General features: G+C 45.3%; 1 protein-coding gene across 2 annotated transcripts in view; it reads right to left on the bottom strand.

The window, feature by feature from the left end:
- The window catches only part of CCDC149 (coiled-coil domain containing 149), a 98,282-nt gene that overhangs the window by 29,086 nt on the left and 51,702 nt on the right, over positions 1 to 17,494 (bottom strand). For both annotated transcript variants that reach the window (XM_059164508.1, XM_059164514.1), the window contains exons 5-7: positions 2,661 to 2,777; positions 1,966 to 2,138; positions 1,163 to 1,235 (exon numbers count right to left, since the gene is read on the bottom strand). In XM_059164508.1, coding sequence (XP_059020491.1) covers positions 1,163 to 1,235; positions 1,966 to 2,138; positions 2,661 to 2,777 — 363 coding nt within the window. The remainder of the gene's footprint in view (positions 1 to 1,162; positions 1,236 to 1,965; positions 2,139 to 2,660; positions 2,778 to 17,494) is intronic.

The raw sequence follows: 17,494 nt of genomic DNA, 5'->3' as shown, positions 1-17,494 counted from the left end.
AAGGCACTCAATGCGTATTCATTAAATTAAATCATATCTGAAAGCAAGCACTCCATCTAATATGTGAAGTCACTAGTTACGGAAACCCCTTCTGAATAGATATGAGATGGAGAACAGGTTTACTTTTATCTGCTGATGCCAAAAGATCGCTGTTGGTCTTTGGAAGACTTTCGTGGCTGGACTGGAAAAAGCCACAAATAATGAATGACGTCTGCCACAGACACAAGATAAGGAGGCACACAGGTGCCGACCAAAGTGCCATTCCTATCACAGACCCTTGCACTACAATTGATATGCGCTGTGTAGCAGTGCTTGGCACATTGAAGAACCAAATAAAGGCTGTTAAATGAATGCAGACACACATTTTTTAAATGTATGTATTAATTATACAACTTTAAAAGCTGCATTCTTCTTTGGCTGTGTGTGTGTATATATAGACTGGTGTAAAGTGTGGCCCCCAACCTCACGGAAAAGGGAGAACAGCATAGAGACTTCAGGGAAGAAAGGCTAACGTCAGAAGCCAGGAATACGAGACGGCTCTCCCAAGCATCTAGACTGCTATAAAGCTCTACCCTTAGGAAGAGAAATCAATCTATTTTCAAAGCAGAGAAACCCAGGAGATGTTTCTAATTATAACGCTCACAACGAACATCTGCAGAAATAGATATTATCAGACTAATGGAGCTGGGATGAGTCTAAACAACAGTGGGAGAATTTAAACATTCTGTCCTTTCAGTGTGACGTGAACGTTCTCGCTCAGATTGTGATTCCCCAATCTTGGTTTCTTCTTGTCGCTCGGAAACCATTTTCTTATGGATGATTATGAGACAAGCAGTGTCTGATGATTGAACATTTTCTAGAGGTGCTGATAAGAAACCTAATTCTATGCGGACTGAGGCAGTGAAATGGCCACGTCCAGATCTGGGCAGGCTCCATGCGCCCTGCCTAGGTGACAGCAACGAAAATGCTCTTGCAAAGGCTATTTTTGTTGTGTTTGTTGTTTGGGGCTTCATTCTTCCTGGTTACCTCAGTGAAAGCTCTTACTTTATCTGGGAGGGCAGGTGAGCACTCACATGTCTTTGGCACATAAAAGGGAATTAACACAGAATGGCATTTAGATGTACAATCGTGAGTCATGACCAGCATCATCACAATTCTCTACCTTATACTTGGCGATGTTTGATTTCAAGAGGTTGACCTCTTCGTGGAGTTGCTTTAATCGCTCTTGAAGGTACCTAGGAGAGATAACATGCAACTAGGAAGTGTCTGGGCACAAAATAAAAAACATATAGGCAAGTAGGAGAAGAAAAAAAGAAAACAACCCGCCTCCAGAGCTATTGTGCACACACAATGCCTTCTCACCACCAAAAGAGGAGAAGAAAAGTGCATCTTGGTGACCTCTTCTTAAATGGATGTAATCAAGGTCAAATATGCCCAAATCACAGAAACCCTACTTTAGAACAGCCTTCTGCAGAGAACCCCTAAGGGATATCAACACAGTTTTCACATAATTCTCATTAAGATGATTCCACTGGGAAGGCAGGCAGGAAGAGGCGACACCAGACATAACATTAAATTAGACACACGCGCACACACACGCACACACACGCACACACACACACACTCTGAAATTTGCCTCGGGGAAAAGAAAGAGCTAAGGGAATTTCTCAATTTATTTTCTTATTCTTTCCCCTCTCCTTGATATCAATACCAAGCAGCTTTCACTGGCTCCCTACCCTTCTTGCCCAGCTGGGAGGCGGGGAGGAGTGGGGGAAGGAGACAGGGGTCGGGGAGGCAAGTGTATAGGGGTGTGGTGCTTTTCTGACTTTCGAAGCTGATACGTGGCATTACTATCACCATTTTGGCGATGGGACTTTCCTTTCATTGCAAGGCAGCTGTAACTTGGGCTGCGAGACTGCACGGCTGGTGTCCTGCCTGAGTGCATGCCCGGGCCCAGCCACTTGCCTGTTCTCCATACAGAGGGCATCCACGTCAATGATGCGGTTCTCGTGCCCACCCAGGATGTGGTTTAGCTCCTGGTTGAGCCTCTCCACTTTGTCCTGGTAGGAAGACCGTTCTTCTTTAACGTCCTGAAGCTCGTCCACCGAGGCCTGCAGGTCATGCTCCAGAGACTCTATCTGAAACCAAGGAAGTGTCCTTACTTAAGATGTTCTTCAGACATCATTTTAGGGCCAGAGATGTAGGCTTCTGCTTTGCTGATTGACTCTGACAGGGCATATTCATCCCACCTACGAGAGGAGGGAAATGAAGTCTAGGCTCTCTTTCCTGTCCCCTAACTAGGGCTCTGTACCCATTGAGATTTTGTCTAAAAAGTATCACTCAACACTTGGGTAAATTTGCAAATTAAGGCCCATTTGTCATGTCTTGTTCCTTTACTGTCTATCCTGAATGGGGGAAAGGGAAGATGTTTCTTGTGTTCAGACCAATGGCACCCCAAACTAGGGGAACAGACCTTCTGGAAGCAAGGACCACAAGAGGCAGATCAGGAACTTACAGAGCAGGGAGAATGTCAAAGCATTCAACTCACACCCTCCTTGCGCCTCTGGCTGGCATCCCAGGCACCTTGCCCTCTCTGAGAAACCGGACACAGTCCAACGGTACAAATATATCCCCCACTCTTAACAGATGTTAGCAATAACCTGTTCCTTAGCTCTCTCCAGCTGCTGAACCAAGTCTTCACGCTCATGGGCTGCAAAATGCCGCACGCCAATTTCTTCGTCTCCGAGCCTCTGTTTGGCAATTGTCATCCTCAAGAGCTATATTTTCCATTAGTAAAAAAAGGAAGAGAGAGAGAGAGAGACAAAATGTGTGTGTGTGTGTGTTAAAATGAATAGATCCAAACCAAAACCTGAGCATATTCAGCAAAAAGTTTTGGAAGGTATGACTTTTCAAGAAATACTGAGGAAAGGCATGAGACAAAGAAATGTCATGGCAATATCATGAATTAAAGAATAAGTTAAATATATATTGTAGTTTGCACACACATGCATATACCCCTATATCCATGCACACACAGTGTAAGTCTAACGGGAACACTGGCCTGGGCGTTTGAAGGTGGAGGTCCTTTGTAGCTCTGGCACAGTAAAGAAAAAACTCTGGGTCTCTTCTACAGTCAGCAAAGACAACAAAATGATAACATAATTTTTGGAAGCATCTAGTAAGATAGGCTTGTTGTTCCCACATCTTAGCAATGAGGCTATGTCATCAAGGGCCTTAAAAATGTCCCAACCAATGATCCCGTAACCTTGTTTCTGACAACCTGGGCTAACAGCAATCCCAGACATGCACCAGCTTTAGGAAAAAAGAAAAAGTGGATTGTACTCTCATTTTCAGAAAGAGCAAAAGAATGAGAACAAACATCTAATGAGCACAGGACGGCTAGCAAAATGCAGTGCAATCAATCAATGGGCTAGTTTGCAGCTGTTGGAAATAAGGGTGATGAACTGTGTAATAACACAGAACATGCTTATGACAGCATGCTAAGCGGGGAACAAAAAGCAGAAGACTAACTTTCATTTGTAGTAAAATTGAAGTCATACAAAGAACCTGTGCACAAAAGAAAAAGTGGCCCAATACACTCTAATTTTTTAAAAAAGATTTTGTTTATTTATTTGACGGACAGAGATCACAAGTAGGCAGAGAGACAGGCAGAGAGAGAGGGGGAAGCAGGCTCCCTGCTGAGCAGAGAGCCTGATGCGGGGCTCGATCCCAAGACTCTGGGATCATGACCTGAGCCAAGGCAGAGGCTTTTAACCCACTGAGCCATCTAGGTGCCCCTACCTACACCCAAATTTTTAAATGTGTGTGTTTTGGTGATGGTGAGATATGTATGTTCTCTGTTCTGTACTCTATGTTCTAACTTGTCAAATAAGCACACATGACTTTCATAACAGACTTTCATTTATAGGTTTTTAAATGCCTACAGATAAAATTCCAGGTTCTAAAATGTAATTTTCCAAAGGATCCCTGCAGACCTAGAGTTGCTCCAGACTCTGGCGCCTAGCTCCATGTGCAATTCCAAACCTTCGGGTAGGGTCATAATGGAAACAGTGATCCCCGGAAGATCTGATGGGGCCAGAACTGTCCTTAAGTGTCTAGCTCAGTGCCAACATCATGGCCATGAGACTGACTTTTTCAAGTTATGGCCCTGCTTCCTGATGCTTCTTCTGAAAAGGTTGTAAGCTTGACTCCCCACCTCCCTGTAGGGTGTGTGTGGATGGGCTTCGTAGACGAAAAACCTGGAGACAGATTTTTATGACCCAGCCAGTGAAGTCCGCTTGGGGCATGCTTTTCCTCACCTAGCATGAATCTTAAGGTGTTCGTGGCCAGCAAAGAAAATGGATCCTCAAGTCTCTAAAGGATTTAGGGGCAGGTGAAAGAAAATTAAAAGCCAAAGTTGAATATTAACTAGATAGAGACAATAAATACCAGCAGTCACCAAGGAAAACAATGGTGTAAACAGAAGCAACGGACATCTACTTTCAAACGACAACTACTTTGGGTCCTTTACTGAAAACCACTTGACTGAATGTGACCAATATTTATTGTGCACCTACTATGTGCTAAAGCAGCACTGATACTGAGCAGACAATTTTCTGGGCAGCTTGTACAAAAGGCCAGCAGAGGACATAGGATACTTAGGGATGTAGACAGCTGTGCTCCATGGAACCTGATTACAGCTGATCCTCATAACTCAAGGGTCCTGCAGGTGTGAATTTACCTACCTGCATATCTATTTGCAATCTCAAAATCAACATTCGTGGCATTTTTGCATCATGGCCAGACATGTGCTGCTATCAACAGAGTTGCAAAGAACATGATTCCTCCGACAGGAGTGTTTCCACCTGAGGTAGAACAAAGCAATGGTCTACCTTCTTGTTTCAGTCCTCGTACTGCAAACAGGTGCTCCTTTCATGGTCTGGTCATTGTCCTGTTTGTTCATGCCTTTTTGCTTTTTGTTGGTGTTCTGCTGTTTAAAATGCACAGTGCTGAAGTGATGTCTTGTGTTCTAGGTTGTGAGGTTGTGAGACGGAGAATACGTGTCAAATGTGACTTAGAGCGCTATGGGCCTTGAGTTCAAAGTTCTCTGTGAACTGATTAAAAAAAAAATTCTGACCAGAGGCTCAGAGGAACCTAGTCTTACATTTCCCCTAGGAGCAATCTTCGGTATTTGTTAATTTGCTGTTTGCAGAGAATTTAGAGAGCAGAGCTATCGCGAATGATGTGAATCACCTGTACTGGGGGGAGATGGCGTTTATAGCAGAACTGGTTAATTCAACCAACTGCTGGGATGTGAAACCATCTTCTGCATCAGACAATTTCTTGGCTCAGAACTTTCGGAACCCAAGTGGATATGCAGATAGACAAACAGCTAACCAAATGAGAAACGTTTCTCAGATCAAAGGGTCTAGGAACGAGAGGGCTCATGCTTTTTTTGGCGTGAGGCTACAGGAGGCCTTTGACACAGCGTGGAACGGGGGGCACTTCTCCTGATATGTGAAAAGCCAGATTGACAGCCTGATCTTGAAGTAATAAAACACTGCTGTGGTTTTCCATGCACAGAATGCTTCACTGAACACCTAATTTAGAATCACACAATTATGTTTGCTTAACGCCAATTAATTATTAAACATGTTTATTGAGGTCTGACAGCCATATAAGAGAGTCATCTTTTATATGCCCGATGCCTGTTATGCTTCAATAAATATGTTAACAATCATTTGGTGTTTAATATGCATACAATATTGCCTATTAAATTGCAGGGCTGGACTGGTTGAAACATTTATTTTTAAAAGTGAGGCCCACACTCGTAATAGCTGGATCATTAGTTGGTCTGAAACTCAAGTGCAACCAGCTGAAGGGGCCCAAGGAGGGGGTTGCGGTAGGGATGCAGCGGGAAGAGTTCTCCTGACTTCCAGGGCAGCAGCCCCTGCAGGCCCTGGAATCTGTCTTGGTTGGGGTCTGGGGTCTGGGTCCACAGTCTGCTACCTGTACAACTATACACAGGCCTGACCTTCCCCGAGCTGCTGTATCTTCCACTGAAGCAGTAACAGTATAGCTTCTGCAGGGGTGGGGGGGGAGTTGAAGGGGGCAAGCAGGTGCTATAAGCATGAACTGAGAATGAGTGAGAATGAGTGCAGGTGGTTTAAGTGAGCATTTAAGTCAGGCGTTCAAAGATCGTGCTTGGCAGGAAGAGAGCGATGGAGAAGAGAGGATGAGTGAGGACAATGTTTTCAGTTGTGCCGCTATGCACCCCTGCTTTCAGGGTCCCAGACAGAGGGGTGTGGGAGGGTGGCTGCTAATACATTCAGACACAAGCACGTTGTTCATATTTATCCCTACTGCCCGGTTCGGGAACCTAAATGCCACATGCCCTGAACTTTATGGACAATTTAAGGGACCATCAGGGGAACCAGGGCTAGACACGTGCTGACTTTAGGATATAATCCTAAGAGATGGTGGGATTTTTCTGCAATACTTAGCACAGCCCCTGGAACACAGAATGTGTGCACTGTCAGCTGCTATTACGATTCTTGTTATGACTGCCATCACCGTCTTCCTCCATGTGAGTGTCCCCATACCTACGCGCCCCCCCCCCCCCCGGGGAGGTCCAGTCTTTCTTCCAAGCTGAAAGCAGCAGACTGGAGCCAACCTTATCCATACACTGCAGGCAATGAGGCTATCGTCCCACCTTGGAAATGGTCATGAAGCAACTGCTCAGGCCACTTAATTCCCCCAAACGGGGCCATCAAACCTCCGTGGCCAACCTCCCTGTGCCAGCCAGAGAAGCAGATCATTGCCCCATAAGGCTCATGCACGCCACCAATAGATGTATTCATTTGCTGATTTAGATGGAAATAAACGTTTATGAATGAATTATGGGTGTGAGTTGTCAGCTTATGGCTGAGGAGCAGCTGCAGCTGGGAGGTGGCTGAGGAATACGGCCACAAAACCATGTGGCAAAATGGCTCTTGGGTTCCCCTCCCCCATCCCGTGGATGGAGTCCAACTTCTCTGTGGAGGCCCTGTTCAAACTCTGGTCCTCCTTGGGGGACCCCCGTCGGAATGACTCATTCCTTTCCAAGACCTCTTCTCAGCCTTCACCCCTCAGCTCTCCACATCCTCTCCTCATCTGGTCTTCACTTGCCTGGACCCGTCTGCCCCTGTTGATGGTGACAGGTAGGCAGGGGCAGGAACGGCTGTATTCGCAGGTGTTACCTGTGTTCAGATCCCAGTGCTGCTTATCCTCATTGTGCCACCTTGGCAAGTCATCTAACCTCGCTGGGCCCTGGGTGTCATTGTTTTTCTGAAAATGGGGACTGTGTTAATCCGTCCAGGCTGCTGAAGCAGATTGCCACAGATTCAGTGGCTTCTAAACAACAAGCGTTTATTTCTCACCATTCTAGAGGCTAGAAGTGCTAAAATCGAGGTGCTGGCAGACGTGGTGTCTGCTTCCTGCTTCAGAGATGGCCGCCTTCTTGCTGTGTCCTCATGTGGTGGAGGATGTGACTGAGAGGTGGAGGCCTCTTTTGTAAGGACACCTGTCTCATTCATGAGAGCGCCTCCTATTGACCCAATCACTGCACAAAAGCCCCACTTCCTGCTAGCATCCCATGGGAGGTTAGGATCCCAACATACAAATTTGTGGGGGGACACAAATATTCAGTCTCTAACACTCCGCCCCTGGCCCCCTGAAATTCATGTTCTTCTCACATACATAATATACTCATTCCATCTCGACAGCCCCAGAAGTCTTAACTCATACCAGCATTGACTCTGAAGTCCAAAGCCTCATTGAAATAGCACCTAAATCAGATATGGGTGAGATTCCAGTCATGATTGATCCTGCTGCAAACCCCTCTGGCCATGAGCCTGTGAAACTGGACGAGCTGTGTTCTCCCACAATACAAAGGCAGGACAGGCAGAGGACATTCCCATTCCAAGAAGGATAAACAGATAAGAAGAAAGGGGTGACCTCTTACACTGTTGGTGGGAATGCAAGTTGGTGCAGCCTCTTTGGAGAACAGTGTGGAGATTCCTCAAGAAATTAAAAATAGAGCTTCCCTATGACCCTGCAATTGCACTCCTGGGTATTTACCCCAAAGATACAGATGTCATGAAAAGAAGGGCCATCTGTACCCCAATGTTTATAGCAGCAATGGCCATGGTCGCCAAACTATGGAAAGAACCAAGATGCCCTTCAACGGACGAATGGGTAAGGAAGATGTGGTCCATACACACTATGGAATATTATGCCTCCATCAGAAAGGATGAATACCCAACTTTTGTAGCAACATGGACGGGACTGGAAGAGATTATGTTGAGTGAAATAAGTCAAGCAGAGAGAGTCAATTATCATATGGGTTCACTTATTTGTGGAGCATAACAAATATCATGGAGGACAAGGGGTGTTAGAGAGGAGAAGGGAGTTGGGGTAAATTGGAAGGGGAGGTGAATCATGAGAGACTATGGACTCTGAAAAACAATCTGAGGGGTTTGAAGTGGCAGGGGGGTAGGAGGTCAGGGTACCAGATGGTGGGTATGATAGAGGGCACGGATTGCATGGAGCACTGGGTGTGGTGAAAAAATAATGAATACTGTTTTTTCTGAAAATAAATAAATTAATTAAAAAAAAAAAAAAGATGAAGAAAGCGGTGATGGGTCCTAGGTAAGTCCAAAACTGAACAGAACAATGTTAAACCTTTAGGCTCCAGAATCATTCTCTCTGGCTTGTTGTTCTGCCTTTGGACCCACCAGGGATGACAACCTCACCCCCTTGACTTGGTAATACAACCTCATAGGGCTCTCTGCTGGCCGTGCAGGTCTGGGTGACCCCATCCTTTGGAACCAGGCTGCTGGGACCCCAGGCTCATGCACACCAAGATGATTGGGTGGCCTCTGATTTGTCTTCATATTCATTCTTTCATTGTTTTTAAGAAAAACCCCTGGGTCGTGTCTGAGCTGGCTGGCCAGCGCTTATCTCTTTATCAAATGGTCACCTGGCCATCCCTTGGTGGTCCCATTTGTTCTACAATACAGATAGGCTGAGGATTTCCAAATCTTTCATTCTGGGTTTTGCTTAAAACTCCATCTTCAAGTCATTTCTCTATTGTATTCTATAAGCAATCAGAAGAAACCAAGCCATGTCTCCAATACTCTCCGTAGAGATCTCCTCAGCTGAATACCAAATATCATTGTTCACAAGTTCTACCCTCCATAAAACAATGGACTCAAACACAATTCAGCCAAGTTCTTGAGTTCTTGACTATCACATAACAAGGAAGGCCCCCCCCAACTAGTTTCCAACATGTTCCTAGTTATTTACGAGACCCCATCCATGGCCTTCACTGTCCATATCTCTACCAACATCCTCTTCAGGATTACTTTAATATTCTCCAAGAAGACGTAGGCATTCTTCTCTGTTCTTCCCGAGCCCTTGCCAAAATTGCCCTTGATGTAGGCTTTATCTAGCACACACTTCAAACTCTCCCAGCCCTACCCATTATCCAGTTCCAAATCCACTTCCACATTTGTTACTTGTTCTAGCAGCATCTCACTTCTTAGGACCAACTCCTGCTTTGGTCTGTTTGGGCTGCTATAACAGGACATAATAGACTGGGTGGCTTCTGATCAACAAGAATGCATTTCTCATAGTTCTGAGGGCAAGGAAACTCATGCTCAAGCCACTGGCGGATTTCGTCTCTGCTGAGTGCCTGCTTCATCCTTCACAGAAACCATCCTCTTGCTGTATCTGCACTTGGCAGAGAGGCCTAAGAGCTCTCTCTGAGGTCTCTTCCATGAGGGCATTAATCCCATTCATGAAGGCTGAGCTGTTCACCTCTCTAAGGCCCCACCTCTGGATACCACCCCAGTGGGGGTTAGGTTTCAACATAAGAATTTCAGGGGGATACCTTCAGTTTGTAATAAGGATAAAAGCTATTTTGTAGACAAGATAGCTCTGTATGGCTGCCCATCCTGTGCACTGCACAATGCCAGCTCTCAGAGGAGAGTATCTCTATCCTCATAAAGTGCAGCTACAATGCAATGATGACTATTGATGTAAGTCCAAAGAGCTTTAGAAGTGCAATCCCCAGTTACAGTTGGTATGGTTACTGTTCTTAGGCAGAGACTCTATTTGTCAGGTTATGGGGAAGATCAGATGAAAGGATTACTAATAGGAAGTGGATGCTAGCCCTCCCTTCCCCCCAGTTCTGTGTTCTGCTGCTAATAGCTCACCTAGGGGGAGGTCAGCATCAAAAGGCATTTACTAGACATTCAGCTGGCATAGTGCCATGCCTGCCATCTTAATAAGCAAGGCCCTGCCTATCTTGACTTTTCCTATTGGTTTTCTCCATATGCTCTCCAACTGCCCTCTGACCTTTTTGAAATACCCTTGATAAAATTGGACATAATTGCTTAAAAAGGCTCCAGTTTGCAACTCTATTGTGTCACCAGAGTCCAAATTCCTGGATCTATAGGTCAATCCAGTTCTAGCTTTAAACAAAAGAATTTGTCACTAAAACAACCAAAACAAACAAACAAAAAAAAAACCACAGTTGTTTTCATTGTCTTCCTCCCAAGGCTCTGGAGATCATCACATACTCTCATTAGTGTGTATATCAATGTCTCCTGGTTAACCAGCACCCAACTTGAGTCAAACAATGTGCTAGAAGCTTTTCTGACACATCATATCTTCAGTGGCTTTTCACTGCATTGGAAATGCCAGAGTTTTTAGTTGGGTTGATGAGGCACAACATGAGGACATGAGCTGCTCCCCACAAGCCTCCTGACTCCATCTCCAGCCACTTGCCTTTTTTCTGTTCTCTAGCCTGTCTGGCTTCCTTTCAATGCCTCAAACATAAATACTTGTGCCTGCTCCTGGATCTTTGCACATTCTCTTGGTCTATCCAGAACCCACTTCCTTTCTGTCTTCAGGTCTCAGATCCAATATCACCTCTCCTGTGAAGTCTTCTCTGGATACCATCATGAGAGCCATTCACCCTGAAGTGGCTCCCGCTCAGACCACCCAACTCTACTATCTTCATCATACCTACCAGAAATGATCTCATTCACCTCTCATGCCATCCCCACCAACAGCTCCACCATAGCTGGAAGCTCCCTTATCAAGTGCTCTGGAACATCTGGTACCCACAGTGGTGTCTAGCTAACTGGAGGGGCCCTTAAATACTTTTTAAACATAGGAGGGCTCTCATTTGATGCTTCCCATGATTCCAGGAAGCAGACACTGTCATGTCCTCTACAGGAAAGACCCTCCCACCCCACAGAGAGACTGAAGCAGGCACTGAAGCCAAGGCTCTTGCCCTGAGTCCACACTGAGTTCAGTGAGTCACAGTGCCCCCTCTCTGAAGGTTGCCATCTCTTATTGCTTACAGGGAACACAGGTGGCTCTTCCCACACCCCAAGCCCTGGCTTCAGTGCTTACAGACATGAATCCAGAGAAGGCCAACAAGGTACCCTGTGACGTACTATTGTATCTCCATTCTCTGATGAGGTAAAGCAACCTGCCCGCACCATAAACCTGGCAAATGGCAGGGGTGGGAGGTCCACCCTGGCAATACAGGGTTGTGGAATTCATGTTCCATCACCTCTCTCCACAACTACGACAGCGACCGCACAGCATTCACCCAGGGGAGTGTGTTCTGTGTCAAGTGCTTTATGCAACATAACTTTTCATATTTAATTCTCATAAAAGGTACACTGGCCTCCCTGCCATGCCTTTATCGTCCCAAGCTTGTCCCAGTCTCAGGGCTGTGCACCTTATCCCTTGGTTACCTGACCACCTCCCACCTCCCACTCTTCAAGCTTCTCAGCAAAGGGCCTGTGAGCAGATATGCCTTCCCTGACCACCTAATATAAATAGTGTTCCCCTTCTGCCCTGGTTGCACCCCATAGTACTCTAAGTCATGTTTTCACTTAGCATCAAATATCCTCTGACATGTCATACTGTATCTCATCAAATATAAAACTCCAGGGGTGCCTGACTGGCTCAGTCTGTTGAGTGTCTGACTCTTGATTTTGGCTCAGGTCATGATCTTGGGGTCACGGGATTGAGCCCCACCTTGGGCCCTGAGCTTAGTACAGAGTCTGCTTGGGATTCTCTCTCTCCCTCTCCCTCTGCTCCTCCCCCTGCTCATGCTCTCTAGCTCTCTCTAAAATAAATAAATTCTTAAACAAAAAAACTCCATCAACTTTAAGACCCATCTTTATGTACGTCTAAAAGGAATAAAAATTGTCCATTGTAACAACACAATACCACTGATTATATGTCAGAGATGTTCAAATGTGAAGGCCTTCATCTCAGAATCTATGAAATAGAATATATCTGTTTAGTTGATTACTGTTCATCTATCCCTACTAGAATGGAAGCCCCATGAAAGCAGGGACTCCCTTTATTTCCCCCTCTGTAGAGCATATAGTTGGGGCCTCAGTACAGCTCTGTTGAGATGATTTCCACTGAGCCGTGCACTATAAGGCAAGTACTACTGTTATCTCCACTGTGCCAAAGAGGAGAACAACTGTAACAAAGAAAATTCAAGCAGTGGCCCACGAGCACACAGTTAGGAAGCCCCCGAATTACCGTCAGCCAGTTCAGTACACGTCAGCCTCAGAGCCACAGTCTTTATAGAGCCCCACTGAGCAGTCATAGGGTGCTTCAATGTCCTTGCTCTTGAGCATGATCTGGATGTGACATGCTGTAGAAGGAATCTTGGGCCACTATCTCTCAGAACCAGTTCTCTAGGACTCACTAAACTCTATGCTTGAAACTAGTAATACAATGTATGTTAATGACATTGATTTTAAATTAAAAAAAGAGAGTAAACAATACTTGAAAAAAACTAAAAAATAAGAAGTAAGTTACAATGCCTGGTCTCATGGACCACCTGAGCTACGCACTCCCCTGAGGTGGGCTCCAGTACGGTCTCTGAGACCTAATGTGTCTAATTCATCTGACAGTAAAACCTTAGGGAATACTGATCTTCTCTGACTGCTTGCTGAACGATCTGAGCATTGTCTATAGTTCATAGTCAAGATCCCAGTTAGAGGGCGCCTGGGTGGCTCAGTGGTTAAGCCTCTGCCTTCGGCTCAGGTCATGATCTCAGGGTCCTGGGATCGAGTCCTGCATCGGGCTCTCTGCTCAGCAGGGAGCCTGCTTCCTCCTCTCTCTCTGCCTGCCTCTCTGCCTACTTGTGATTTCTCTCTGTCAAATAAATAAATAAAATCTTTAAAAAAAAAAAAAAGATCCCAGTTAGAGCAAGATATGAGGGGCTGGAGCCAGCGAAGGGCCCTTATCACTCATTTCAATTCTTTGTAATTAATTTCTATAATGCCCCAAGGTAAGAGCTTTTCATTAGAGTGCTCTCTTCATTTGGGTTTCCTACAGACTGGGACATGTCTCTGTTCCTCTGAAGCATAAAGATGAACGGTTTACAAAGAGCTTTCTGATAACTCATTCCGGACCATTACAAACAGCCACGGCTGAGCACTCTTTTCTTTTTTTAAAAAAACAAAATATACTTTAATTAGTCACCTGCATACTCCTTGGTCTGTCTTTATTGGCTCGTGGCTTTGACTTAATTGGTTTGCTCTCTGAATCCATCCAAAAGTCCCACGTCAATAGAGGTATGTTCACAGAAGGGCCCTATCGTTTTATGGTGCCAACGCCACATAAAACAGAGGAGCTTAAAGGCCATCAGCTGGTGTAACATAAAGCTCATTATTAAGGGCAAAACCCTGTTTTTATGCAATATTACAAAGAGCTACATTTCAATTGGCCAGTAGGGGCCCAGGAAATTCGGATGCGGGACACTGCTAGGAGATGCTGTCCACCCGAACATCCTTGCTTTTGAATACCTTGCATTGCGTTATTGTTCTTCTGCAATAAAGTGCCATAAGCTGTCACATGAAGAAAAAACAAAAGCAAGTGGACAAGAAAACCGAGTTCTGGCTGTCTCACTGGAAACATGTGTTCCTGTTCCTGGCATGCTCTGTTAGGTGCCTATTTTACAAGGGGCACACAAAATGCAAGGAAGCTTCCAGGAGCTCTGCACCAAAGGAAGCATGCTTGGTGCTGGCAAAGTCTGGGGTGGTTATAAGGAGTGCTGAGTTTGGGGGAATCCAGAGGCGAGGCATCTCACCACAATTTCTGTCTCTACTGCGAGGCATGTACCCAGTTCACTGGAAATACTTGATCAATAGGAAGGAAGACCTGAGCTTCCTAGTAGAACACTTGCACAAGAGAATTCTAAGCCAATCTGGCCCCAGGTCATGCTAAGATACCAGCAACATTTACCCTTAGTGGAACAGTTCCTGGGTTCCAGGCACTATGCTACACCCTTTACAAACACTGAGTACTGCACACACACGCCCAATCATTAATTCTCCTTGTCCTACTTTCTTTTCTTCCCAGCACTAACCTCTATCTCATGATCTTGTATATTTTATTTTCTTACTGTATCTCTCCCCAACTAGAATATAAGTTCTGTGAGAATGGGTACATTGTCTTTCTTATATCTTAGTATATCCACATCTCCGAGAACATTAAGCAGTATGTAGCAAGTCCCCATATATGTGTGGATGAATAAATGATAAAACCTGTCAACAATTCAATGTGAGATATGATTGCTCCCATTTTCCAGATGAGGAAGCTAAGGCCTGGAGAGAAAACTGACTTGCTCAAGGCCATAAAACAACCACTGGCAGAGCTATAAATCTGGGTCGAACAATTTCCGAAGTTGGACTTCTTAGACTATATTTCTCTACACCACTTGACATTGGCAAGGCTGGAGCTGGTCTCTCCGGGAGTGCCAATCTTCCCAACTCACTGCTCAGTGCTTTCATGCTGGTGGCCTCATGATTTGTTATAAATCAATAAAGCACTATCAGCTAGCCTTCTTCTTTCTAAGAGCTGGTCTACCAGCTCACCTCTGGCTATCTGACCCAAATGTGCTCTGCTGGGTTTGCTGGTGACTCTTACTAATCCTTCAATTCTCAGAAAACCCCTTCTTCCTCCTGGTCTTCCTGCCCTAAATCCACTCTTTTAATGCCCAGAAAAGGAGCAGGCAGTCCTCTAGGGTAGGAAGGAAAGCTGCATTTCTTCTACTGGGCTCTTTTTCAGACTTGAGGGCCCAGCATTGTCTGGGTCTTTCCACATAATTGGTCCTTATTCTGCACAGACTGACACCCTGAGAGCCCAGGGCAATCTACCACCCATGAAAAGCTTCTCTCCACGTGATTTGTGGAGATATGAGTCCTCCCTTCCCCCACATGCCTCCTATTTCCTCATTAACCTTTCAGAACCATAATTATCAAGGAAACGGAGGGTGTCTGATAAGTTTCCCTCCTCATGCCTCTCTTCTAGCTTGTGTCCACCCAGGAGCTCCGAGAAATTCTTGGGCACAGTTCAGAGAGATGGCAGGTGGTGTTTGATCATGGGACCCCCCCAACCCTATCCCAGAACCCCCCACCCCCCAACCCCATGGGAGGGCTAAGCTGCTTGTAAGCCAGGGTGGCAACAAATCTTTCAAGAGGCTGTTTGAAAATGCTTTATGGCACGTAGGGTTACGAGGCTCTAGCTGAACAAATGGAAAAATTAGTCTACCTTAAAATATCCAAGGCAAGTAATTTCCTATCACCTTGTTTCTTAAATGTACTTAACATCTAGAATCTGGGCTTCCCAAAATATGGATAAGGGTCATCAGTTAAAATGGCAACTTGGAGATAAAAATCTTCTGCTTTAACAGTCGCTCATAAAATGATGCCATCGGCCCTTCTGTTTGGAATGGTATGGGTTGGGGGAGGCGCAGTCCAATAACATCAGATACTAAGTGTTCTTGAATTTCACAGGCTTGAGGCAGCCTATGGGCAGGACTTTCACCCTGAGTCCACCAAGGCTCAGCCTCAGACACTCTGCTCTCTCCACAAGGGCTTCCCAAGGTCTCACACCTGGGGTTTGCTTTGGTTTTATTTTTTCTTAGATGAAAGATTGCTTTTCTAGCTCATTTCTCCAAATTTTAAAACTACTTCTTGGCCTGTGAATGGAGTTACCGGTGACAACCACAACTTATTTTCTCAATCTGCTTATTTTCTTATATTCTTTGTTCTTTTTGTTCTCCTCTTCCTCTTTCTTGAACCTTTGGCTCTTCTTTTCCTTCCCTTCATTCTCTCCGTTTATTCATTCACTCATTTATTCCATTTCATTTCTTCAATTAAGATTTACTAAGTAATGTGCATGTACCAGGAACTAAGAGTGCTAATTCCCAGCAATAAAGCCCAGTCAGGAATTCTGCCTGCAAAGAGCTTACTCTTGGGGCGAGTGTGCCATACACGTGCATAAGCAGAAGGGAAAGAACAGAGCACTGTGGGCATGCACAGGACCTGCCCCTAAGAGTTGAAGAAGGCTACATTTGACCTAAGACTGGAAAGATGAACCAGAGTTGGAGAAGGAGGTAAAGGGAAAGAGTGCCCCAAACAGCACCAGTAGCAGGTGCAAAGGCCCTGAGGCATAGGACAATAAAGTTCAGCAAAGGGGCTGAAATTAGTGCTGTTGCACTGAAGCACGAGGTGACTAGTGGCAACAGACATGGCTGGAGAAATCAGTTAAGGGGCCAGATACTGGAGGGCCTACCCAGAACAGCAAGGAGGTTGAACTGGATTTGGAAGGTGACAGAAAGGTTGGAACAGCAAGTGACTTAACGAATTAAACAACAACAACAAAAGAACAAATGAAGGATTAACCCATTCTTCACCACATACCAAGGAACAGGGGCCTCTGCGTTTCCCAAGATGCCTGGTGTCATTATGGAATGAGTCATCTGGCCCTAATGTTGACAACCGGGGGTGGGGGTGGGGGGGAGGGTGGCTATGACTCACAGGGATCTGAAAATAAATCAGCCCTATAACTGTAGATGCAAATGAGAATAAATGGATTCTCTGGGGCTCATGGCAGTTGGTCTTTTTTTGAGGAGGGGAGGCTGGATACTGAGATATGGGGCCTGCTGAACATTATAGCATCTTCCCTGTACCTTTTGGCAGGCGAATTACTTCACAGACCATGAATATGAGTTACTAAATTCTAAACCTTGGGCAAGAAAACAAAGTTTGATAAATGTGTCCAGCTACTGGAATAAAGACCCAGAGCGCAAACAAATCAAGAAGTTCAGACTGTGCCAACACCCAAGGAGTCCCAGACCTGTGCTTAGTGTGACACGTGCATACACACACACACACACACACTTAGTCCTGCACACACTCACACATGCATACACACATGCTCATATACACACACGCCCTCCCTTTCTTTCCTTGAAACACCAGTTGCAAATGTCGATTCCCATGTCTAAAAGGTGCCAAAATTAAAAGTGACCAAAAGATGAGGCAGAAGTATATTTTGGAAAGTTGGGGAGGTGGATAGCTCATTTAAGGGGGAAAAAAAGAGATAAGGAAATAAAATCAGT

Source organism: Mustela lutreola, chromosome 1 (assembly GCF_030435805.1).
Source record: "Mustela lutreola isolate mMusLut2 chromosome 1, mMusLut2.pri, whole genome shotgun sequence".
NCBI classification, from domain to species: domain Eukaryota; kingdom Metazoa; phylum Chordata; class Mammalia; order Carnivora; family Mustelidae; genus Mustela; species Mustela lutreola.
This window is presented reverse-complemented; position numbering and strand designations above follow the sequence as displayed.